The sequence below is a fragment of the Urtica dioica genome, chromosome 4 (genome assembly GCF_054948205.1).
Source record: "Urtica dioica subsp. dioica isolate 48M chromosome 4, U.dioica_male_clone48M_v1_H2, whole genome shotgun sequence".
NCBI classification, from domain to species: domain Eukaryota; kingdom Viridiplantae; phylum Streptophyta; class Magnoliopsida; order Rosales; family Urticaceae; genus Urtica; species Urtica dioica.
Window position 1 is genome coordinate 13,240,209 of NC_142759.1, and position 23,493 is coordinate 13,263,701.

The following is a 23,493-nucleotide window of genomic DNA, read 5'->3' on the forward strand; positions in this document are numbered from 1 at the left end:
ACGAATGTAAATACGTTACACAAATGCAATTTTGACAACTTTGTGACACAAATGCAAAAAACCGACGAATTTGTGACATTAACGCAAAATTCCCCAAATTCTTACCGTTTCCATTATAATTGGTTTCAATGACAGCTGAATAATTGTTTACTAAAATAAAAAAAATTAAGAAACAGCTGAATAATGTAGAAAAATAATATACCAACTCTTATCTCTGAAATATCTCTGCTGAAAAAAAAAATCTCAAATGACTTATCTTAGCTGCTTTGACATTTGTCAGATACAAATTAAAATTGCATTTAAACTAAGTATCTAAAATTATTACAGAAACATTCGTATTCTCTGAGCAGGTAATGAGTTGAATTGTAGCAGGTCATTTGTAAATAAATTTTTGGGTGTATCGAGGAAAATGAAGTAAATTTAAAATTCAGAGGGAAAAGGTGTATATTGGCGGATTCAATTATTTTCGAGCAAAAATAAAGAGTTATTTGATTCAATATTATTTTCTTGAAGATAAAAATAGAGGAATAGGCTTGTCCGACTGTGAGATAAACGCGTGGCGGTGAGGTACGTGACAGCGTGATACGAGCGACACGTTTAGGAAAGGGCGGTTGTCGAAGGCTTCAAGTTCCAATGCGCAGTCATTTTAGCAGTTTCCTCTTCGGGAGAGCAAAGAGAGAGAGAGAGAGTAACGAGGGAAAAATAAAGGAAGTGGACGAAAGCTGAAATGGCATTATTAATTTTAGTGACCAGAAAATGACGACACCCAATTATTGAGGGATACGATGGTCTCTCTAAAGCCACATATCTCTCTCGACTCCTCTAACCCCACTTCCATTTTCATATTCCTATGTCTCTGCCACTGCCACTGCCACTGCCACACAAATAAAATCACAAAACTCTCGGCCAAAAAAATAAAAAAAATTAATTCACCGGACAATATATTTATAAATATATTCTTTTGTGCTCTTTATTATAAATTTTGTTTAGACATTTTTCTCGCTGTCAGCGAGAATTGAATCAACTACTTTTATGGAGATGGTGTAGAATAAGCCACTAGACTACATTAGGAACCACTATTATAATATTTATGTTTTTTATCCGTTCTCTATTTCGTTGGCAATTTAAATTTAGTTGTTACTTGGTAGACAAAAAAGTATCTCATAATTAGGAAAATCAAGACAATGTAAGTCATGATAAGGAATGTGTATGTAAACATAGAACTAGATGCGATGACATCATTTTTTCGGTTTGTTATTGAGAAATTAACAGCAGTAATATCAATTATATATCACTTATAAAAAACACATATAAAATTCAAATATTGACATATTTAGTATCAAATGTGTCACAAAATCAATCAATTCATGATCACAAATATCACGAAATCAACTAATTCGTGACTGATTTAGTACTAAATGTGTCAATATTTGAGTTTTGGGTGATTTTTGATAAGTGTCAAGCAAATGATATTATTGCTGTTAATATATTTTTGTTATTTTGATTATAGTTGATTATTTATTTCATTTTCAAAAACACTATGGGTTTTCACTGAAACGTTTAATATAATTCTAGTACGTTCATGGGAAATCCTAGTCTAATATCTCTATCAAGGACTTTTATATAACTCTTAATCTCTCGTTGGTTCTTCCAATTTACGAAGTTTTTTTTGCCAGAATTGCTGATTTTTTTATACATACAAAATTACTATTTCTCTGATATTGTTAAAATTTCTATAAGATTTTTTGTTTTTTGTTTTTTGTTTTTTCCAAGGTGTTGCATGGTTGGTGTGTGGCCTCTTCTTTTCTTTCCCCCTTCTTAATATTCTTTCAAATTCAAATTATTTGCATAAACCATCGCCAAATCCTTCTCTTTATGTTTCTACTCTTGCCGTCAAGCCCAATGAACTTGACCTACCCGACATTAATTTTTCGTCTATAACCCGTTGACATATCATTTTTCGTCATCACCATGTTTCGGTGTATTCTCAGCCCATTAAAAACTACAACCAAGAGAACCTACCATCTATTTTCTCCATATCTCATACTCTACCAAAACCACAACCATGAATCATCAATAATCAACTCAATTTTTTTTTTTTTAGAATTGCACAAAGCTTTCATTAGAAAAGGGGTAGAATACTCATCGATACAAATGAATAACATCTTAGACACGACACAGACTTAGATCAGAATGAATCTAACACTAAGTATAGGTGTTCGCTCATATTGTGCATATTTCCGACAAAAGGAAGAATAAAGAGCACATTCAAAATCGAGCATACATTTGGCTCTTTCGATAACCCACAATGGCTAATGGAGAGATCCAAACAACGCGGTCCGATGACCATGAAGAATATGACTCTTCAACCTGCATAGACACGAATTTAACAGGGAATCCACACTGGATGGTGAAGGACGGCTATTCCGCCTCCAATAAAAAACAAAACATACAGATTACCAAAACCAAACAAAGTCTTAAGAAACAATAAACTTAAAAAAACAGAAATAAAATTGAAAATCAACTTTGGTATCACGTGTTTGCTCCCGGAAAGGGAGAGACAATCAAACAAGCAAGAAAGTCCCCACACTGCCATTTTCGGTGACCGTCGCCGAGCCCCCGCCATCTTTAACAAAGACCGACACTAGATCACTGACGGTGGAGACCTACGTTTCACTTTAGACAGTGACCACTCAGGAAACGGAACCGAAGACCTGCTCCGCACCTCCGAAGATGGAACCCTGCAAAGCACCACCGGCTCTGACGACTCAGTCCGTACCACCGACGACAATAACACAGACCTTCGCACCACCTGTAGAGGACCCCGCCACGCCACCACCGAAGATGTTGCACGCCGCATCATCACTGCACGCCGCAACACCTTCGTCGCCGACGTTGTACGCCGCACCACAAATCAAAATATCTTAATATTAATTTGTAATATTTTTCTGTGTATTTATTCAATTGATCTTTTTTTTTCCATTTCTATGCCATTATATATATATATATATATATATATATATATATTGTTATGCTTCTTAATTTTCTAAACCTTTCAAATTGATTGTATTATTATTATTATTATTATTATTATATATATATATATATATAATAATATATATATATATTGGTTCGCATATGTAATTTTTTTTTATAATTTTAAACTTTTATTTTTTAAGTCCAGGTCACGGAAACTTGTTTAAATTTTTTTTTTTTTTCAAAAAATCAAATCGGTAATCATATTTGTTTTTCTAAATGGAAATTATTTCCGAAATGGAAGTTTTTGTCTTCCGAAATGGAAATATTTATCTCCAAATCGTGATGATACTAATCGATTTTTTATAGCCCCTGTTAAAAATATATATGTATGATTATACATATGAAGTATAATTTTTTGCTTAGAAAATGACCTCTCTTTATTTTTTTGCTCGTTTGAATGCTAAGAACAAGTGATTTTTTGAAAAATTATTAAGAATCTATACTAGATTCCTCGTGGATGTCAATTTTTTCTTAGAGAATTTCAGTATGTCAAATTCAAAATATCATCTACTTATAGTTTAGTAAGTGGTCCTGAACCTAGGCAGGATCGGTCCCAATATAGATAGATGCCACCAAGTTGCGATCAATACAAACTCAATGTCGATGCACCATTTCTAAAATCTTCAAATTGCATTGGTGTTAGAGCCTTCTTTCACAACTCTTCTCGTTTGGTAATGGCTGCCTTGACTTAAAATCTTCCGGGCTAATTCATGATCAAAGTAGTTGAGGCTCTCGCTTTCCGCCTCGGCTTATCATGGGCTTCGGAAGTGTTTTGCTTATCCACTTTTGTGGAGTCAGATGCTAAGACGGTGGTTTAATCGCTCTAGAAACTCTATTTTCAAAATGAGTTTGATTCTATTTTGTCAGATGTATCTAGTTTATTATCTAATTTTTAAGAGTAAAGTTGTCATACTATGAGGCCAACATGGTGGCCCAGTTTTGCAACTTAAGCTCTTTTTATAGATGAAGTTTGTAATTAATAAAAAAACATTATGATTAATACTAGATTTTTATTTCTAAAAAAAGAACATTATGATTAATACTAGATCTTTATTTCTCAAAAAAAAAAAAAAAACTTAATTCGCAACATTGAAGTAAAATTGAACCATACATATACGCATCTCTCAATCTGATCATATATATCTTCTAAACTCTCTCCACAAAATCCGTAGTTTTTTATTTGTAAAAGAAAATAAACAACAAAGTTTCTCAAACATTAAGTTGCGGCTTAGAATTAGAATTGATAGCCGCCCAAAAATATATAAATTTATTAATACTTCAGCAAATCAAAGTCGCCATAGTATAAATAGTAGCCATGAGATATGCCAAACGGAAAACATTGAGGAAAAAGAAAATACAATTAAAACAAAAGTTCTTACTATTTTACTATTGGAGACTGTTTATAGAGGATGATTTTTCTGAATTATAATGAGTATAGGTTGAACGATTATACATTCAATCTATCTAGCATGCATGAAAAATCAGATAATATATCAAGACTCAGAAAAAGATCAAATCTTCGCTTCAAGCGTTTTGTTTGTGATGAACACTCACATTGTGCCACACCATCATATCTAAATAGAATTCAAACCAAATTTAAATGAAAATAGAGTCTTAATTTTAGATAAAATGATATTTCAATTTAATATTTGACTAGATTCTAATTATATATTTAAATTAATATAATTTTTCTTGAATGCAAATTTAATTTTTACAAAATATGCGTCCTACTATCGGCCAAATATCTCAATTATGCCCTAATGTGTATCCGAGCCATTTTCCTTATTACGTCCATATAAACCTTTTGATTTAAAAGAGTTGTTATTAATTCATTTTTTTAATGAGCTAGTTTTGAGACCAAATAGATACATATGACAAACAAAATTTCCAAAATCAATTACCATAATAATCTCTGACCTTGTCATCGTTTTCATCATGATCTGAATATTGTCTCCACTAAATATTCAAAATCTAAGATCTGTCCATACAATGGCGCTACATTTTCTTTTAGATGCAATGTCTTGATATTACATTAGTCAACAGAAAATGATAGACACAAGCTTTCCCTCGCGAATATTATTAATTAGATAAGAATGTAAAATAATTGTTTTACTATACATTTCTAGTTAATATTCCTCAACACTTGTAAAATTACAGTTGTTTGTGAATAAAAAAGCGAATCGAGATAAATATCTCATATATATCAATACGCTTTATTCAATTATCATAAAAAATTTGTAACTTATTAAGCCATATGATACATTACGTTTTGGATATAACTAACATTTTAAAACTTTTAAACAAATAGTTAAAATGATGAGTTGACATTTAAATTTGTTTATAAAATACCATATATAACTTTCGATGTTATTAATTAATATATGAATATTATATAACTGTATTCTCTATCTCTCACTCTCTCTTGCGTTTAGCTTCATTCTCTGCACCCTCACATTCTCTCTCCTCTCTCTCTCCTTCTCCATTTGCGTTTTTTTACTTCAAAATTTAAAAAATTCATATCTTCTATATATGAACTTAAAATTGAGTGATTTCAAGTCTTATGGATTCGTGGCGACGAGATCTTATCAAAAATATATCCATTGTGTTGGATGAAAGTTGCTTTCACTGTTATGAAATTTCATCGGAGATGAAGTCCACCTATCGCTACGTTTTTCAATCACGTCGGTCTAAAAATGAAGTTTACGATTCGGGTAAGTAATGACCTCAACTAATTTCTCTCTTCTCTTTCTTCTTTGACAGTTCTTGTATGGGTTCATTTTTTTTCTTTGAATAGTCTGTGAATATCTGTTAATTATCGTTAATTAATGATGTTTTCCATCCTTTACGCTCAGGAAGAACTCTCTCTGAAGAGCTGAAATTTCTGGATAATTTTTTTGGAAATAATTCAAATTTCCGAAAATTTTATGGAAATAAATGAAAATTTTTCATGTGCGAAGATTGGACCACAAAAACAAAAAATTGTGTATTATCTTAAACACGTGAAGATCAGATCAATGGAAACACATGAAAACTGCACTTTTCTTTGAACAAAAATCGTTTTCCTCTAATCCATTAAAAGAATTACACTTTCTTTTGATAATCAAGATATAAAAAAAATTCCTTATGACGTGACTAACTTTCTTTTTTTTTTTTTTTTGCAGAGAGAGAGAGAGAGAGGAATAAAGAAAAAAGTTGTTATTGCTAGAGAAATTTAAGGAATTCAAAATTTCATAACGTCAAAATAATGTTAGCGTGTTTAATGTTTACTGCTTAATATACGTACTCATTACACGTACTACATGTTTTTTTTTGTTAATAATTACGCAACAATTTGTTGCTAGTTAAAGGGTAGTTCATGCATAATTAGTTGACAGATTGTGTCGTTTGGCTATTTTTTTTAAACGTTTGGAAACGTTGACCAAATTTGAAAATTGTAGTTAGTTTTGGGCTAAAAAACTAGGGTGCCATTATTATAATTTGATTGCTATAAATATATCTAATTTATTTGTACACACTATACTGACTGAACACAAGGTGAATATGTTGCTTGCCGGTAATCTTCCATATGAATTCCTATCCGTGAATTACATATAAGAACGAGACTGAGATGTGATGCAACATGTCCCGAGCTTACATTTTTTGTAGCTTAGAATTCTATTCATTGAAAAATCAAATGTCATAAATAGATACAAGATATATGTATTCACTATAAGGCACAAAAATGTTGGAATAAAAGGTATTATGGAGCATTTAATATTTTGTGTTTGGTTTATGTGTGGTTAAGTTTTAAGTGGGGTCCACTCATCGATATTAATTAATTCCAACGTATTTTTATTACTCGCTGCAACTGGTATAAGATTGAATATATATAGTCGCCAAAATCAATGCTATATTGAATGCGAAATTGATGCTTAAAGTATGTAGAAAAATACCAATATTTGTGAAAGAAAGTGAATGTGTTGTGGTTGAGTGCACTTACAAGAGTTCCACATGGAATAGATATGTGGACTTTGTATGAGCTTATATACCAATTTTGGTCAAAAGAGTGGGTTCCTAAGGGGCAATGATTTAGGGAAGCCCAAGTCCACCACACGCGTGTGCTGCCACCGTCGCCGGGCGGGCGGAGCTGAGTCGATTGGTATGTTTAGGCCTAGTTTCTAACTGAGCAGTTATTGGGTTACGGTTCATGCTTTGTAACCGTGCATCTAAGGCCTTCATAGCGAGGTTTGAATGTCCATAACGTACGTTATCACTGCTGTTATTGTTTGAACGTTTTCAAACATTGTAATCGTACCTTAATGGTTGTGGTTATTGCTGAACGGTTTTGAATTTTGGCTTCGCCTATATAAAGAGGTCGTATACTATCATTTGAAACACACCGAATCAAGCCTTCAAACAGTTTCCTCTCTCTCTCTCCAAAAATTCGAGTTTGTTTTTCTTTGCAGTCCGGTGGTAGGTTCTGACATAGAGTTCCCAAGGGTGACCTAGTTTTGTAGAAGGACAAGGACTTAGAGAAGCCTAAGTCCACCACATGCGCGCACCGCCACTGCCGTCGGACGGGCAAAGCCGAGCCGGTTGGTTGGTTTAGGTCTAATTATTACATTTTTTTTCCTTCCAGAATATATTATTTATTTATTTAATAAATAAATATTTGGTATTAAAGGCTATGTTTTAATAATTTGTAACCGAGCAGTTATTGGGTTACGGTTCATGCTTTGTAACCGTGCATCTAAGGCCTTCATAGCGAGCTTTGAATGTCCATAACGTACATTATCACTGTTGTTATTGTCTAAACATTTTCAAACATTGTAACCGTTGCCTTAATGGCTGTGGTTATTGGTGAACGGTTTTGGACTTTGGCTTTGCCTATATAAAGAGTTCGCATGCTCTCATTTGAAACACACTTCAAACAGTTTACTCTCTCCCTCTAAAAATTCGAGTTTGTTTTCTTTGCAGTCCGGCGGTAGGTTTTGACATACAGTTCTGTTCATCGAAGTCGTACGTTTTGATGCACTGTTAGTCTCATCGTCGCTGTATCCTGGAAAGCTCTTGCTCATTATTTCCAGCACCCCGTAGGAGAGCAATAATGCTTTAAGTAGATCGTCTAATGAACCCGACGATACCCTTTGTTTTTCTCTTCCGGTTAAGGTTTTGTGTGTTATTTCTTTTAATCGGTTTAATATCCTGTTTACATTTTTTACTTGTTCTATTATATCATTTTCGTTTATAATTATCTCCAATTATTTTTTGCAAATTGTCTTTTGTCTCGTAATTATTTATTTAATTACTCTAACAAAAAATACCTACATGTAACATTAAGGAATCACTATAATAAGATTATGTCTTTCAACTCAGTTCTAAGATAAAACTTTTGAGTTATGCTACAAAACCAAATTTATTTAGATTTGATTGCCCACCCTATCACTATAACGGTCTAGAAGGTAAACTCACATCTCAAGTTGAAGACACCAAGTGTTTTATTAGGAAATTAGTGATTTGTAAAAATAAATTAATTTAATAGTAAAAAATTCATACATGCGTTAGCCTCACTCTTTGTAGTCTATGACAGTTCGTAGTCAAGGTATGCATGATTATCCCATTAGATCTCCTCATTTCATTCCACATATCCTCCGTCACAACAAATGGAGGGAGATCTTCGAGACGAGCAGGAGCTTCGGGACTAGCAGGATGGGACGAGGAGCTCTGGGACGAGGAGTTCGGGCTGAAATAAATAATTTTAAATAAACAAATAAAGAAAAATTGATGATTATAAATAATTTTTCTTTCCTAATTAATCTTACCTGACGAGGAACTCGTTGAGTATCTGAAACATGTTCTTCGTCGTCGTCTTCATCATCGTCTTCGTCTTTGACATGTCCGAATAAGTTAGCTTCTTTCGCGATTGACGTTACTAAGTCAATCTCATCCTCAATACTACGTGTCTCAACCACGTCATTGCCCTCAACAACTATCGGATAGAGAGATTGGCTGAGTTGTGTCTCTAGAAACTTGTAAAACTCGATCTCCAACGTCCGTGGTTTCAACATCAGAAGAACGTCCAACTATAACACAACAAACTTTATAAATATTTCAATGTTAGTGACATTAATGAATTTAAGTTAAAGTAGTTACAATTTTTTTTCTTTAGAATCTTCTTGACGTCTTTGCTCGTGATGACTCGGTTACTGGACCATGAATGCATTCTCGGTACTCGAAAACCGGCATTACTACCGAACTGTAACCCAATCTCCGGGATAGCCTCATATGTTCAGTACTGATTTGCGTGCAAATTTCTCGTCAATGTATAATTGGCCTCATTTTGCAACACATTCGTCCATATGCAAATATTTATCTTCGATGTTTTTGTTTCCCTATTGCCCAAGTAGATATCCCAAAACAAAGACACAAAGACCAAATACCTTGAAATCATCGTCCGGTTCTTGACAAGTGTTGAACGCCGTTATCAATACACTAAACTTGAGGTTAGACGCGCCGCTGTTTAAGTACTCTTGCACTCATCCTGTTCATTCTTAGACGAACCATCTTCCATGCTCAAGCCACGTATCAAAGCGTACTCGAATCGTCCAAATCTCACTCGTTGATTTCCCAATCCGAAGTGTATCTCTCCCATTTTCGTTGGCTCAACCTTATGCAGAAGAAGAACGTGTAGGAGTACTAGGGAAAAGTTGAGGGTGCTTCCCGTATAAAACTTCTCGAACGGAGAGCCAGTCGTTTAGGCCAAGACAATCAAATTTATCTTTCACATTCTTCAATATACTCGTCCCACCGTACGTGATTCAACCCGAGAAGCTCTTGTAAAAAAAAGTACATAAATTTATCCTAAAAAACAGAAAAACAATAATTATTATAAAAAAAACATCGTATTTCATCGGATTCTATCGTATATCATCGTAAACCATCGGAATCCATCGTATATCTTCGGAAATCAAGAAATTTCTAAACTCATCGTAAAGCATCGGAATCGATCGTAAAGCACCGAAAATCATCGTAAATCCTATCTATTTCATCATAAAGTCCTTTGAATTTCATCGTTAAACATCTTAACCCATCGTATTTCATCGAAAAAAATTCCAAATTCAAAACTCTAACTTTTATAAAACCAATCCAAATAATCTAATAATTACTCTAATCACTATTAAAACTATTATACGACAATCTGAACACAAAATATAGATGAAAATATTACTTTTTTGACCAGTTTGAGCGTTGGGGTCGATTTCAAGCTTTACTCATCGGAATCGCCGGAGAATGGTAAGAGATGGAAAGCTCCTTGTTGTAGCTTGTCGGAAACACTCGTATCTTGTCGTATTTTGTCGGATTTGGTCGTAGAGAGTGAGAGTGAAAGAGAAAAAAGATGAGTTTATTTGAATTGATGGACATTTTTGTCTGATTTTTAGTCAAAAATTTAGTTTTAGATATTTTTCAACTAATGCGTATAGGTTTGATATTTCTCCACTTTTGAAGTCTACAAATTAAAATTTCACTTTCAAAAATCAAATTATTAGATCAAATTGAGAGAAACTATTTTAGATCGAATCGTCCTTTTAAAAAATGGTTCATTAGGAAAATAGCCAATTTAAATGTTTGATATTGCTAAATAACCAACGTTTGATAAATATTAGGTAAATAGCCAATTTCATATATTTATAAACGTAAATCTTAAGTAAATAGTCACTGCCATATATAGCCACGTCATCATTTATGACTATTTATCTAAGATTTATCACACGTTGGCTATTTAGCAATGTCAAACGTTTAAATGGACTATTTTTCTAATTTTTTGTTTAAAAAATTGTTGGTTCAACTAGATTATCATTTTGGAGCCAAACTAACCAACTTTCAGTCATGCACCGCCCAAGCGGTTTTCTCAAAGCCAGGTTTCCCAAACATTTCAGTATCGCGTCTCCGAGCCTCAAAGCATTCTCACAAGACCCATGACTTGGCCATGCATGCGATTATTTTTGGTAGCTTATTAACACGACACGTCTCAATTTGCTGGTAAATAAAAAAATGGGAATACATGTTCTTATATGGCTTGTTGTGGTGAATAATAATATGAGATGTAGAAGAAGATGACGATGTAGATGGAGATGCACATACACATATAGTAATTGGTTGCTCATCATGATGTATAAAGTGCTTAGATGTACCTTTCTTTACTATTTTTAGTCAAGAAGGCAATATTGATTGATGTTTTGATTGACATGCCTTGCTTAGTTGGGAGTTGGCACTAGGTTTTTTTTTTTCTTCCTTTTTGTAAGTTGAGAAAAACTACAATTCAGAAGTTGTATAGAGAGATTATTTATAATCAGTGTCTTAATAAAAAATAAAAAAACGAAAGTGACTCCGCAAAATAGTAGTGTAGTAGTATACAAGTCCAAACAAGGAAATGCATCTTAAATCAATACATGGCATGCAATAACATAGTTACAGTTGGACAAGGATAATTTTATTTATTTATCCAAATGTGTGAACGTTTGACCCAATTGATGTTATAAGGTCCATTAGAGAAATAATTAATTTAAATGTTTGACATTACTAAATAACCAACGTTTGATACATTTGAGGTAAATTGCTATTTTCATGTATTTACATATGTAAATCTTAGATAAATAGTCACCTCTATATATTAGGCCACATCATTATTTACGGCAATTTACCTAAAATTTACCAAACGTTGACTATTTAACAATGTCAAACGTTTAAATTGCCTATTTTCTTAATTTTCAGTATATATATTTGGTTTGGTTAATTAAGAGAATATCACTATTTACAACTCTTGACATATCTTATATTAAGGGTAATCTAACAACGTCCAATTTCAAAAGATGTAATCAACGTTTGATAAATTTTGTAATCTAGTAATTTACATAAATAAACGGTTATAAATTATCGAAAATACCCTTATGTAACATATATCATAAAAACTAAATAAACGGAAATTAACTGAAATTATTCAAAAAAACTTGATATCGCAACTAATTAGACTACAAAAAAAATATTATGGAATAAATCAAGTTAACATGTATTAAAGCTGTATTGTTTGGTTGCGATCAAAACATTGACTACATATTTATGTTCAGCCGATTTTAATAAAAAAATTAACGTAATAATTTGTTAAATGATCAATAAAATCACATTATCATTTATGATAACTTTAATAAAACGTTGGCTAGATTGCAATACCAATATTTTATCGTATATCGACTCGGTTTAATCTACCTAGTTTTTATCGTATATCGACTCTACTAGTTACATAGTAGATTATCCTATTACTCAAAAGTAGTAGGGGCATAGTCAGAGAGAAATATGAGTATGTATTATGTAATTATGTACTCAAAAGTAGTAGGGGCATAGTCAGAGAGAAATATGAGCATGTATATATGTACTCTTTAATAGTCCATCCTTTTTAACCTTATTCTCATTTCTCTCGCTTTCCCATAATTGACTCTTCACATATAAACGATCGAAATAAAGAAATACAACTATGAGTCAGAAAGCACAATACGGTTTTCCTTATTTATTAGAATCATCATTTCAACTTCTGTTTTCTTTCCTGTTCTTCTTCTCCCTCATCCCCAGCTTCCTCAACCAATACACAAAAAATTAATGTGAAAATAACAATAATAATATCGGATAAAGCTCAGAAATACTAATAATAATGAGCCAGTGTGTACCCAGTTGGGATGTTGATGACGCTCCTCCCTCATCAAGACGTCCTCTTCGTTCCCGCGCAAATTCCCACACCATCGCTCAAGAAGAGCCCTTGTACGTACTATACATCTCTCTCTCTCTCTCACTCTCTCTCTCTATATATATATATATGACTAAGACTGTAGTTGTATGTATATACATGTGTGTGCAGGTTAGACTATGAAGTGGCGGAGCTAACATGGGAAAACGGCCAAATATCCATGCACGGCTTAGGCCCACCGCGCGTGCCGAACAGCAAGAGCAGCGTCTCGACGGGAAGCGCGTGCAAGTACGCGCAGCCCCATTGGGAGAAGCCACGCGCCGGAGGGACACTAGAGTCCATAGTCAACCAAGCCACCAGACTGCCCTGCTCCGTCCCGCCGCAGCAGAAGCTCGACCCCGTCGACGAACTCGTGCCGTGGTTCGGACGCGCCGCCACCAGATCCTCCTCCGCCGCCGTGGCACCGAACACGGACGCGCGCGTGCCGAGCGCGGGTGGGTCGTACGCGCAGGCGGCGTCGTGCAGCGGCACGCCGGCGAAGGTTCCGCGTTCGGCGGCGATGGCGGAGTCGTCGTGCGGCGGAGAGAGGGATGTGGTTGGGATGGTTTCGTCGATGGAGTCGCCGGAGAACGAGAGCTCCGGTAATCCCTCCACCAAAACCGCCACCGCTGCTGCTGATGAGCATGACTCAGTTTGTCATAGTAGACTTCAGGCATTTTTCAATCTCTTTGCTTTCTTTTTTTGTTTCTTTATTTTAATTATTATTTTAGAAAGTAAATAATAATTTAGCTGTATATATGTCGATAATCAAACGGTTTTCTTTCTTTTTTGTGTGGTTGATTAATTATGTGCTTTTTCAAGATTATTATTTCCTTAATTTGGTTGTACTTGTTTACAAATTTCTAACTATCTCATGTTTGGTTTTATGACTACTGACTGATTCTTGTGAAAAAAAGACTTGAGGAGTAATTTCATTACCAATTGTTTACTCTTTAAATAGTAATTTTTATTGATGAGATTGATTTTTTCCTCACTTGGAATCATATCAAGAGTATAGTACTTTCTACTCAATTCTAAATCTAACACTGCTATGTCAACATTTAATTTAATTACAATTTTTTTTTTTGCCAATTTTGTGTGGTTGATAATTGATATGTAGTTTTTTCAAGCTTATTATTTAGTTAATTAAGGTTGTTTACTTTATTTTATTATTATTGAGATGTCAAGTACTTTTCTAACTACGTAATGATTGGTTTTTTGACCAGAACGTTCTTGAAAACAAAAGACTACAGAGGGAGTGACTTAAGACTTATTTACGAGCAGTTATTTATTTTTCCTTTCTGTAATATTAGTATTGTTTACTGACTAGATTAATTTATTTAATGGTTACAGAGAGAATCAAATGATGAGGAAGATGAGGAAAAAAAGAAAGGCAAATCTTCGGGCTCAACGAAAAGGAGTAGGGCCGCGGCAATACATAACCAGTCAGAGCGAGTAAGCTCTCTCATCATAATTAAATTAAGTCGATTATTATTATTTGACTCCAAGTTTCACGTTCACCAGAAAGATTGTGAGAGTTGTACAATATATATATATATAAATAAAATCCTTCGTATATTTATAAGCATTTAGACTTTCGGTTATGCTAAAAAGACAGGTTTTGTCACAAGATTATGCATGATTATAATACTATTATATATCAAGCAATTCTCGTGTGCTTGAATGAAATCATATATTATAATATAATAAGACTACTTGAAATGCATGTGGTAGTAAGTTCCTTTGCAACCAAGATTGTGTCCTTTATGCTATAAATAATAGTTTATTTATTATTTTTCTTCATTATCTGTATAAAACTGTGCTGGGGAGCTATGATATCGCTTTCACATTATTATTAGAAATTTTGCAATAATTGGAGTCGATTTACAGTTTGGAATTTATTTATTTTTTTAATTTGGTTTATATAGAAAAGGAGGGATAAGATCAACCAAAGGATTCAGACTTTGCAGAAATTGGTCCCAAATTCCAGCAAGGTATGAATGTGATTGTTATGCTAGCCTTGTAAGCATCTATATATAAACACACAGTTCTTTTCATAGTTGAACTTTTTTCTTTTCTATTCGGCTTACTAGTTGAAAAAACTACCACATCAATTTAGAATAGAAAGTGTATAATTGACTTTATAAAAATATACCGAATAAACTTCGCTTTTAAATCCATTCACATACTTGGCATTCATATGAAGAATAAACCTTAATTTTGGTCGGCGATGAGAGGATTACATATAAAGCTTAAGCTAGTGGATACAAACTTGGAATTTCTAGTGTAATATACAGAGAAAAATATGAGCTTGACATGTTGCACAACTCAAGATTCCATTCAGAGCTTTTGGAACAACTTGGAAAACAATAAATTAATAGACAATGATTGACATGTATTTATATACTCGTGGTCCAAAAGCTACGTAGCTTTCTTTTGGTTTTTACACATTTCTTTTTGGGCTTGGAATATATATAATAATAAAAATTCTAGTCCACATACTCGTCTTCGCTATGAGCCTATGATGCACAGCTTGACATGAAGTGATTTGTTAGGTATAAAGACAGCGTGCAATCTCCTCAGAAAAAGAAAAAAGAAAAAACAAAATTTCCCTTCAAGTGGGCACGTAGGGCCATAATAGTAAATACACTAATTAATGACTCTACGTAGTGACTAGTGACCTACCAAGAGTTTTGCTTTGCAACTTGTTACCGTATGTATTTCGAATAATTTCAGACTGATAAGGCATCAATGTTGGACGAAGTGATTGACTATCTAAAGCAATTGCAAGCTCAAGTGCAAATGATGAGCAGAATAAACATGCCGGCAATGATGTTGCCTGTGGCGATGCAACAACAGCTTCAATTGTCGATGATGGGCCAAATGGGTATGATGGGCCTGGGTTTGGATTTCAATTCCATGACCCGGCCCAATCTCGCCGCGCCAATGCCACATCAGCTCCTCCACCCCAACCCTTTCATGCCTTGGGACGGCGGCGACGCCCGCTTTCAGCCCCAAATGCCGCCTCTTCATCACGACGCTCTGCCCGCTTTTTTTGCATGCCAGTCACAGGTATGCGCGTACACGTGTTTCTCCTGCAATATTCAATTAGGTTTTTTTGTTTTACAATTTACCTTTATTGTTTTTCTAGACCAAAGAAAAGAAAATATGGATATTGTTATATTAATTTAATTTCGTGTCTGTGGTGGAAATTACATGTGATAGTGTTTTAAAAAAAAAAATAATTGAATAGACCAAAGAAAAGAAAATATATGGATATTGTTATATTAATTTAATTTGGTGTCTGTGGTGGAAATTACATGTGATAGTGTTTTTTTTTTAATTAATTGAATAGACCAAAGAGAAGAAAATATGGACATTGTTATATTAATTTAATTTGGTGTCTGTGGTGGAAATTACATGTGATAGTGTTTTTTTTTAAATTAATTGAAAAATGAGATTTTATATAGCCATACTGATTTTATTAACAATTTAAGCAAAGAATTTCCATTCATTAATTGTCGATGGACATGGATTATTTGAGCAAAATTATTAATTAACTGTTGTTAATAAAATCAGAGACTATTTAATTATATTTATCCAAACATTAGATATTTGAGAAACAATAAATTTGATGTGGTTTAATTATTTATAAATTTATTGAAAAATAATGAATCTTTCGCAAAAATAATATATTTAAGTTGTAAATAATGATTTTTGTTGATATTTGTAAAAAAAAAAAAAATTAGGTTTTTTTTTTATTAAAAATTGTTTTTTATTTGAAAAATTGTTTGACATTAAAATACGATTTTTATAGTTTATTGAAAAATTGTTGACATTAAAATACAATTTTTATAGTTTATTTGATTAATCATATTGCAGCCCATGACCACGGAGGCTTACAGCAGAATGGCTGCAATGTATCAACAGCTTCACCAACAACCTGCTCCACCGTCAAATTCCAAGACGTAAACTATAATATTATATTGGCAAAATAGTAAAAAAAAATGTTCAAATATCTTACAATATATATATATATATATATATATATATATATATATATATATATAATTATATGTCAAAGGCCATTTATGTAGACGAAGCTGTATGAGAAAAAAAGAAAGTACTGGGAACAGAACAAGAAGGTGCTGGACCGTACGTGTGATCATCTCATGTGTTTTATTGTTAAAAGTTTTGGGGGATATTTACAAAAAAGAAAATATTAATGTACCTGCTTATTTTTGGCTCAACTAATTGGGTGAGGATTGGTGCCTCTTTGAGGTGTCGTGAACCTAAAAAATGGTCCATTCTGGTAAAACGGGTTCATTCTGGTAAAAAGGGTCCATTCATTCTGGTAAAATTTATTTACATTGAGTTGTATTCTTATAATGTATTGTAGAGTAATAACTTCTTTTTTTTGTCCTGCTTGCATTTTGATTTCCGTAAGCTCGCAAATAATGGCTTATTTGGAAGAGAGTCATATGGCGCTACGTTAGTCTAGCTGATCGTTATCTACATTTGTAACTTCTGTATATCCTGTAATTAATTAATTTCACATACGACAAAATTAGAATAATTCTATTCCTGATCATATGCAGATCAAGTGTAAGTTTTTTTTTTTCTTTTTTTCTTTTTTCTCTTATATAAATAAATTTTGAATTTCGGATATATGATGTGTTCATTCACTGCAAATTTGTTTCAAATCGTCACTCGATACCTAATATTTTGTGCATGTCCATAAATACTTTTCCGCATCAGAGCTGAAAAGTTCGTATACATGAATGATGAATCATTCCGAAATTATTGATTAAAATTCTAAATTGTGGGCCACAAGTATTCTTGATATTTTCCATTATGTTAAGGCATTCTTATTATATAATAAGAAATACACCAAATGATTTTACGTCCACAATTTTGCTATCACTCAGTCGGCGAATGACAAAACGGTGACAGAAATAACATGCAATGTTCTCTTAAAGGAAGACACGTTGCGTTCTCTCTCTCTCTCTCTCTCTCTCTCTCTCTCTCTCTCATATGTCAGCCGACTCAGAATCTCAGACAGAAATAAACGAGACATATTGTTTTACATACATTAAAAAAAAAATTGTTGTTCAAGACGTAAAATGAAAAAAAAAAAACATGTTTCGTGAAACATGTTTCTCACGAAACATTTTATCTGATAAAATTGTTTATCTTGTACCAAGTGTGACTAGTAGTTAATGAAATTCTATAAGCAAAAAGAAAAACCCTTTTCTTAGAGAAATTTATTCTTAATTTAGAATTTCGTGTGTATTATTTATGGTGGCAATATCACTATTGAAATGCCTTAGCTTATACAAAAGAAATTAAGTTCATCACTATTATAATACTATCCATGTCTCAAACCATATTCAAGATCACGATGGCTTTTGTCATACATACTATATCCGCCTGATATTTTTAATTTTATTTTTATCAAATTTTATAGTTATATACAAGAATTAAAATACTAATATCGCTTGGGATATTGATATCGACGGATAATGATTTCACTGATGTATTAGCTACCAACTAATATATGGACATGTACTACATGAATGCTTAAAATACTGATACTAATTAATTTTATCATTCCGAAATTTCTAAAATATCAATAATCGACATATGTTCTATAGATAATATAATTAAAAACATTAGAAAAATCACACTGACTAATTAGTCACTTGAAACATTGAAACTGTAAAATTACTAACATTTCAATAATTTAAACAAAATAAGAAACTTTGATGATGTGACAATTAATTAAAAATTTCATTAAGAATATATTATTTATTTATTTACGCAATTGATACATATATATATATCGATATATATAAATACAACTGTATAAGAGATTTGTAAGTAACTAGACTACTTTAAACATGTTATTTTGGATCTAGCCTATGTTTGACAATTTTTAGGGATATAGCCAAATGGTTTATGTGGCAATAATTAAGGTCTGATTTGCCTTTATTTATTAACAAATTCGTCACTTTCTCTCTCTTATTTTTTTTCAAATAATTTTTTTTGCTTCAAAACTTCAAAAATTCATATCTTTCTCATACGAACTCGAAATTGAGTGATTTCAGATCCTACAAATTCGTGGCGTCGAGATCTTCAAAAATAGATCCATTGTGTTTGATGAAAAATTATTTAATGCATCATAGTTACGTTTCCATTTATTTTTTTTGATAATTTCAAAAATTTCCAGTTATTTCCATATTTAAGGTAGTAACATGATTTTTCTACATCTATGGTATTAAACATGATTTTTCATCAAACACAATGGATCTATTTTTGAAGATCTCGGCGTCACGAATCCGTAGGATTTGGAATCACTCAATTTCGAGTTCATATGAGATAGATATGGTTTTTTGAAGTTTTTATGTAAAAAAAAGTGTAGGAAAAAAGTAGGAGAGAGAAAGTGACGAATTTGTTAATAAATAAGGGTAAATCAGACCTTAATTATTGCCACATAAGTCTGTTGGCTATTTCCCTAAAAGTTGTGAAACATAGGCTAAAAACAAATTTCATAGTTTCATTTTGGCTATTTCGCTACAGTGCCCACTGTATAATGTTATTAATATATATTAACATTCCAATTTGAGGGTTGGAAGTTTTGAATGATCGAGTTAATTTTTTTATCGGTTGATTTGATTTGTTTTCGTGTAAGAGTGGTTTTCTTCAATTCCTTTGAGATTTTGAAATTTTGGAAGTCAAATAACTAGTCGGTTTTTTTGTTATTTTTTTCTATTTTAATTAGTAGTTAATAAAAGTAGTTTGTTAAGTTTATATCGTTTATTGTGGTTAACGAATAATTTGCAATACATACAAAATATCGACTATTTTGCAAAAGTTAAAGCCTAAAGTACCTAAACCAGTATGTATTGCGATTTATGTATACCTATGTATCATTACGGGTTCTTGACTTTAAAATATTAATATAGAAATATTAGTTTAATTATCAATTAATACACTCATTTTATGGTCAAGTTAATTTCGTCTTATTACCAATTTAATATTGAGATATACCAATTATATTTTAAACCCTGGTTATATAGATTGATCAAATTTAGTATAATTAAGAAGAGTGATTCCACTTATTTTTCTCTAATAGACTCAAACATAGTGGATTTCCTCGTTGCTAGCATATTCATAGAGATAGAGAAATCGAAATATTTGTTGAACAAAATACATGGGTAATTATTTTACTAGATTAAAACTAATTACAATATAGGAGATAAAGACCCAAATATATAAACACTTGCTCAAATAATTTAGAGGAAATGACGGCATAAATATCTAATATATTCAAAACATACACTTAAATATCTTTTTTTTTTCACAGCAAAAAAAATACATAATCATAAATTTTAGTTGCACCAATAAAAAAAAGTCCATTAAGTATGACAAAAATACGCCCGAAGGCCTCAAATTAAATGCGATTTTATTTTTTCTTCAAATTAACTAAATAAATAGAAAAAAAATAATTAACGATGATTTTTATATTATACTTAAGCATTGATGATACTATAAAAACATTTTAATATTTATTTCTTAATATTATTCAAGCATTAATAATCTATTTTTTAAATACTTGATTACTTTTTGCTTTAAACCCAGCTATTATTTATTTACTTTGTCCAACAATAAACAAATAAGTAATTGATTAATTATTTACTTGATCAAACAATAAATAATTAATACTACCATAAATAATTATTTAATTATGCAAATACCCATATTTCATAATCGATGCTGTCAATCACAATTACAGCTTGTGAGATTATAATAATGAAACACATTATTATTATTAGAGGTTTTTTATTCGTCTTATCGAAGCCAAATCGTGGACTATGGACCTAGTAATAGAAGCTTAACAAATCCGATGAAAAGACGAAAAAGTTCTTTCTCTTTTTCACATCGATTTGTTTAATCTTGGTCAGACTCCAACTAGGTACGTCAAGACTGAACTCTCCTTTGTATTAGAATTATATTTACTCATCGTAACGAGTGTCCACTGATCTAGTCAATACGTGATCAAGATCATCCAGGTTCAACCCGTATCGAGAAAGGTCAATTAATCCGTTATACCTTTCTTGATACATAATACCCTAAGCATTGTTACTTCCCCATCGAAAGATTCTTCTGAACGTACAAATTTCTGAAGTGTCGGTAATCTATCGGTTCTGGAATCAACCCTTAGGTGATTGAACATTGACCTTCTTTCAGGAAGGCTGGATTCCGTATCTGTCAACCACTTCTCACTCGAATCATGCTCCGAATCTCCCAAGACATAAGCTGTGATTAGCATGATAGTAGCCTTTTAGCGAATGATTCAAAGAGCGCGGTAACATGATCCAGTGTCCATGATCACTTCAGGATTTAGATCGTCTCATTGTGACCATCATAGCGACCCCGGTTAGTGTGTCGTAATGGTACTTAAATGACACATCTACAATCAAAGTATGTCCGGGTTGTACACTTACCACAAGTGTAGAATGCTCGCACGTCGTGATCAACCTTCACTAGTGTTCCGCATATATGACTTTAGATACAGCTTTCCATGCATGTCTCAGTCATCGACCATGTTTTAGCAACACCGCCCGAACTCAGGTGCCTATCACGTGACTCAGTTTAATACGGAGGCTATGGATGATAGTTGCTATTGATTCTGATATTCAGACCTCAACCCACTAATCATATGATGCTAATAAAGTAAACCATTATTCTATTTAGTAATCATTTATTTATTATCTCTCGTGGGCAAGAATTCCTAACATAGGCCCTGGCGAATTATCCACGTGCATTTAGAATAGGGCTTTTCACACTTCCTCCTCTACGACCGGACTCAACAACATATCATTTTGCTCCCTCCCTCGAAACTGTGAAAAAAACGAGCGAACACAATCAATGACCTTCTGCCAATCCGGAATCAATGCACAAAAAAGGCTCTCAAAATATGAGAGAATTATCGTTTCAATTCTTGAGTGCCAGTCATTCTAGTCTCCATCGTCATCGTTAAGCCTATTGATTTGGTTATGTATCCGCCTCTCCGAAGCCTTCTCGTGAAAGAACTTGGTGTTGCGATCCCCCTCTTGGAGCCATAATTGCTTCGACTATTGCCGCCAAAATGTTTATTTCCGAGTTAAGAGCTCAAAAGTTCTGCTTGTGCTTCGTTGTATAGCCAAATAGATAACGTATCATGCTTTCCCCTTACCCTTCTGATCTTCTCATTCACCGTTCCTATACATTCATTAAAGTTCTCGACGTACTCTTTACCCTCACTACCATAGTTTTTCTCCACATTCCTTTAGCTTCACCCTCATACTTCCCTCTCAGTTTCTCGTGCAACCCTATTTAATGATTTCCAAAAATATTTGCTCTCTCAACCATACATTCTCGAAACAAAACTTACGCCTTTTAGCCAGAGTAATCTCCACGCACGGTTTCAGTATGAGTGGAGTATGGTCCGAAGTCGACCACTCCAGATTTAAAAGTTGGGTATCTACGAATAACTCCATCCACCGCTTGTTGACTAGGGCATGGTCCAATCTAACTTCTATCCAGCGCTCAGAGTCAGACCCTTCTCCCAGGTAAATTGATGGCCAATAAAATCTAAATCCTTTAGGCGACATACGCTAACAGCGTCATTGAAGCCATTCATTGCCTAGTTTTGATAAGGATTGCCTCCTCGCACCTCGCCGTGGTTTTGAGTATTGTTCATGTCGCCAATCAAACACCATGACAATGAAGACGACTTGGCGAGAGCTTTCATCAATCTCCAGGTGTTTCTTTTACGGCTCCGGTCTAGTTTTTCATAGATTCTGGCGAGTCTTTACTCGGACATACCCCCTACCCTCGTCACTGTATCGATGTGGTAAACAGAGAAGCTCAAGATTTCCACCTCTTTCTCTGATCGCCATAGAAAAGTGTAGTTACACTGAGTTGGTTGTTTTGGTTCAGGCAACTCTATTGTCCTTGATGTTATTGCTAGCATTTTTCTAAACACTCATGTTGCTGTACGGCCAGACTTTGACGTGGCCTTCCTGACAGCTTTTGTATCTCTCCTCGACCTGCATTGTGCCATCTGTCCTGGTGTCCGATTACATGACATTATCTTTTGTTATGTCGTATAAAAGAGAATGTTTTTACCCTAGGAACACACACATACTTTACAGTTGAAAACCAACATTGGGTGTGTGTCTTTTTGTTTGTTTTAGGTTTTGACTCTCGTGCGGCGAAGTCTTACCTAGTGTATTTCTTACAGTTGTTACTGATGTATTTGTCATGGTAATGAAGTAAAACACCATAGAAATAGCTTGGAGTTAGGAATAGTGGAAAGTGACCATCCATTGTATTCCGATGTGTACTCAGCATATTGTCTAAAGTTGTTCTTTTCACCGAGATTGACATCCCCCAAGAGTAGGCATTTAAGCCGAACTGGGTTACCATTTCTTGGTGTTCTTTACTTGCTTTCGTTACCTATTGTTTGTTGTTTGTCTTGTTGTTCTTAACATTATCTAACATGCAGGCTACACAGTAGATCTGGACTTTCAAGTGGTATCAGAGCAGGCACCCTAAGTTTCAGGGTGAGGTTCTTTTGATCTTACTGCTATTGCTGGATATGGACACGTTTAGGGAATGAGGTTCTATTTCTAGAGCTCCGCTTCTCGATGGCC

General features: G+C 33.3%; 1 protein-coding gene across 1 annotated transcript; it reads left to right on the forward strand.

Annotated features, from left to right (window-relative positions):
• The first annotated feature begins 12,488 nt into the window (after positions 1-12,488).
• Positions 12,489-17,043, forward strand: UNE10 (basic helix-loop-helix (bHLH) DNA-binding superfamily protein). The gene is made up of 6 exons (XM_089612541.1): positions 12,489-12,828; positions 12,926-13,466; positions 14,147-14,248; positions 14,722-14,787; positions 15,530-15,865; positions 16,676-17,043. The coding sequence occupies exons 1-6, from the start codon at positions 12,722-12,724 to the stop codon at positions 16,763-16,765; spliced, it is 1,242 nt and encodes a 413-aa protein (XP_089468667.1). The 5' UTR covers positions 12,489-12,721; the 3' UTR covers positions 16,766-17,043.
• The last annotated feature ends 6,450 nt before the right edge of the window (positions 17,044-23,493 follow it).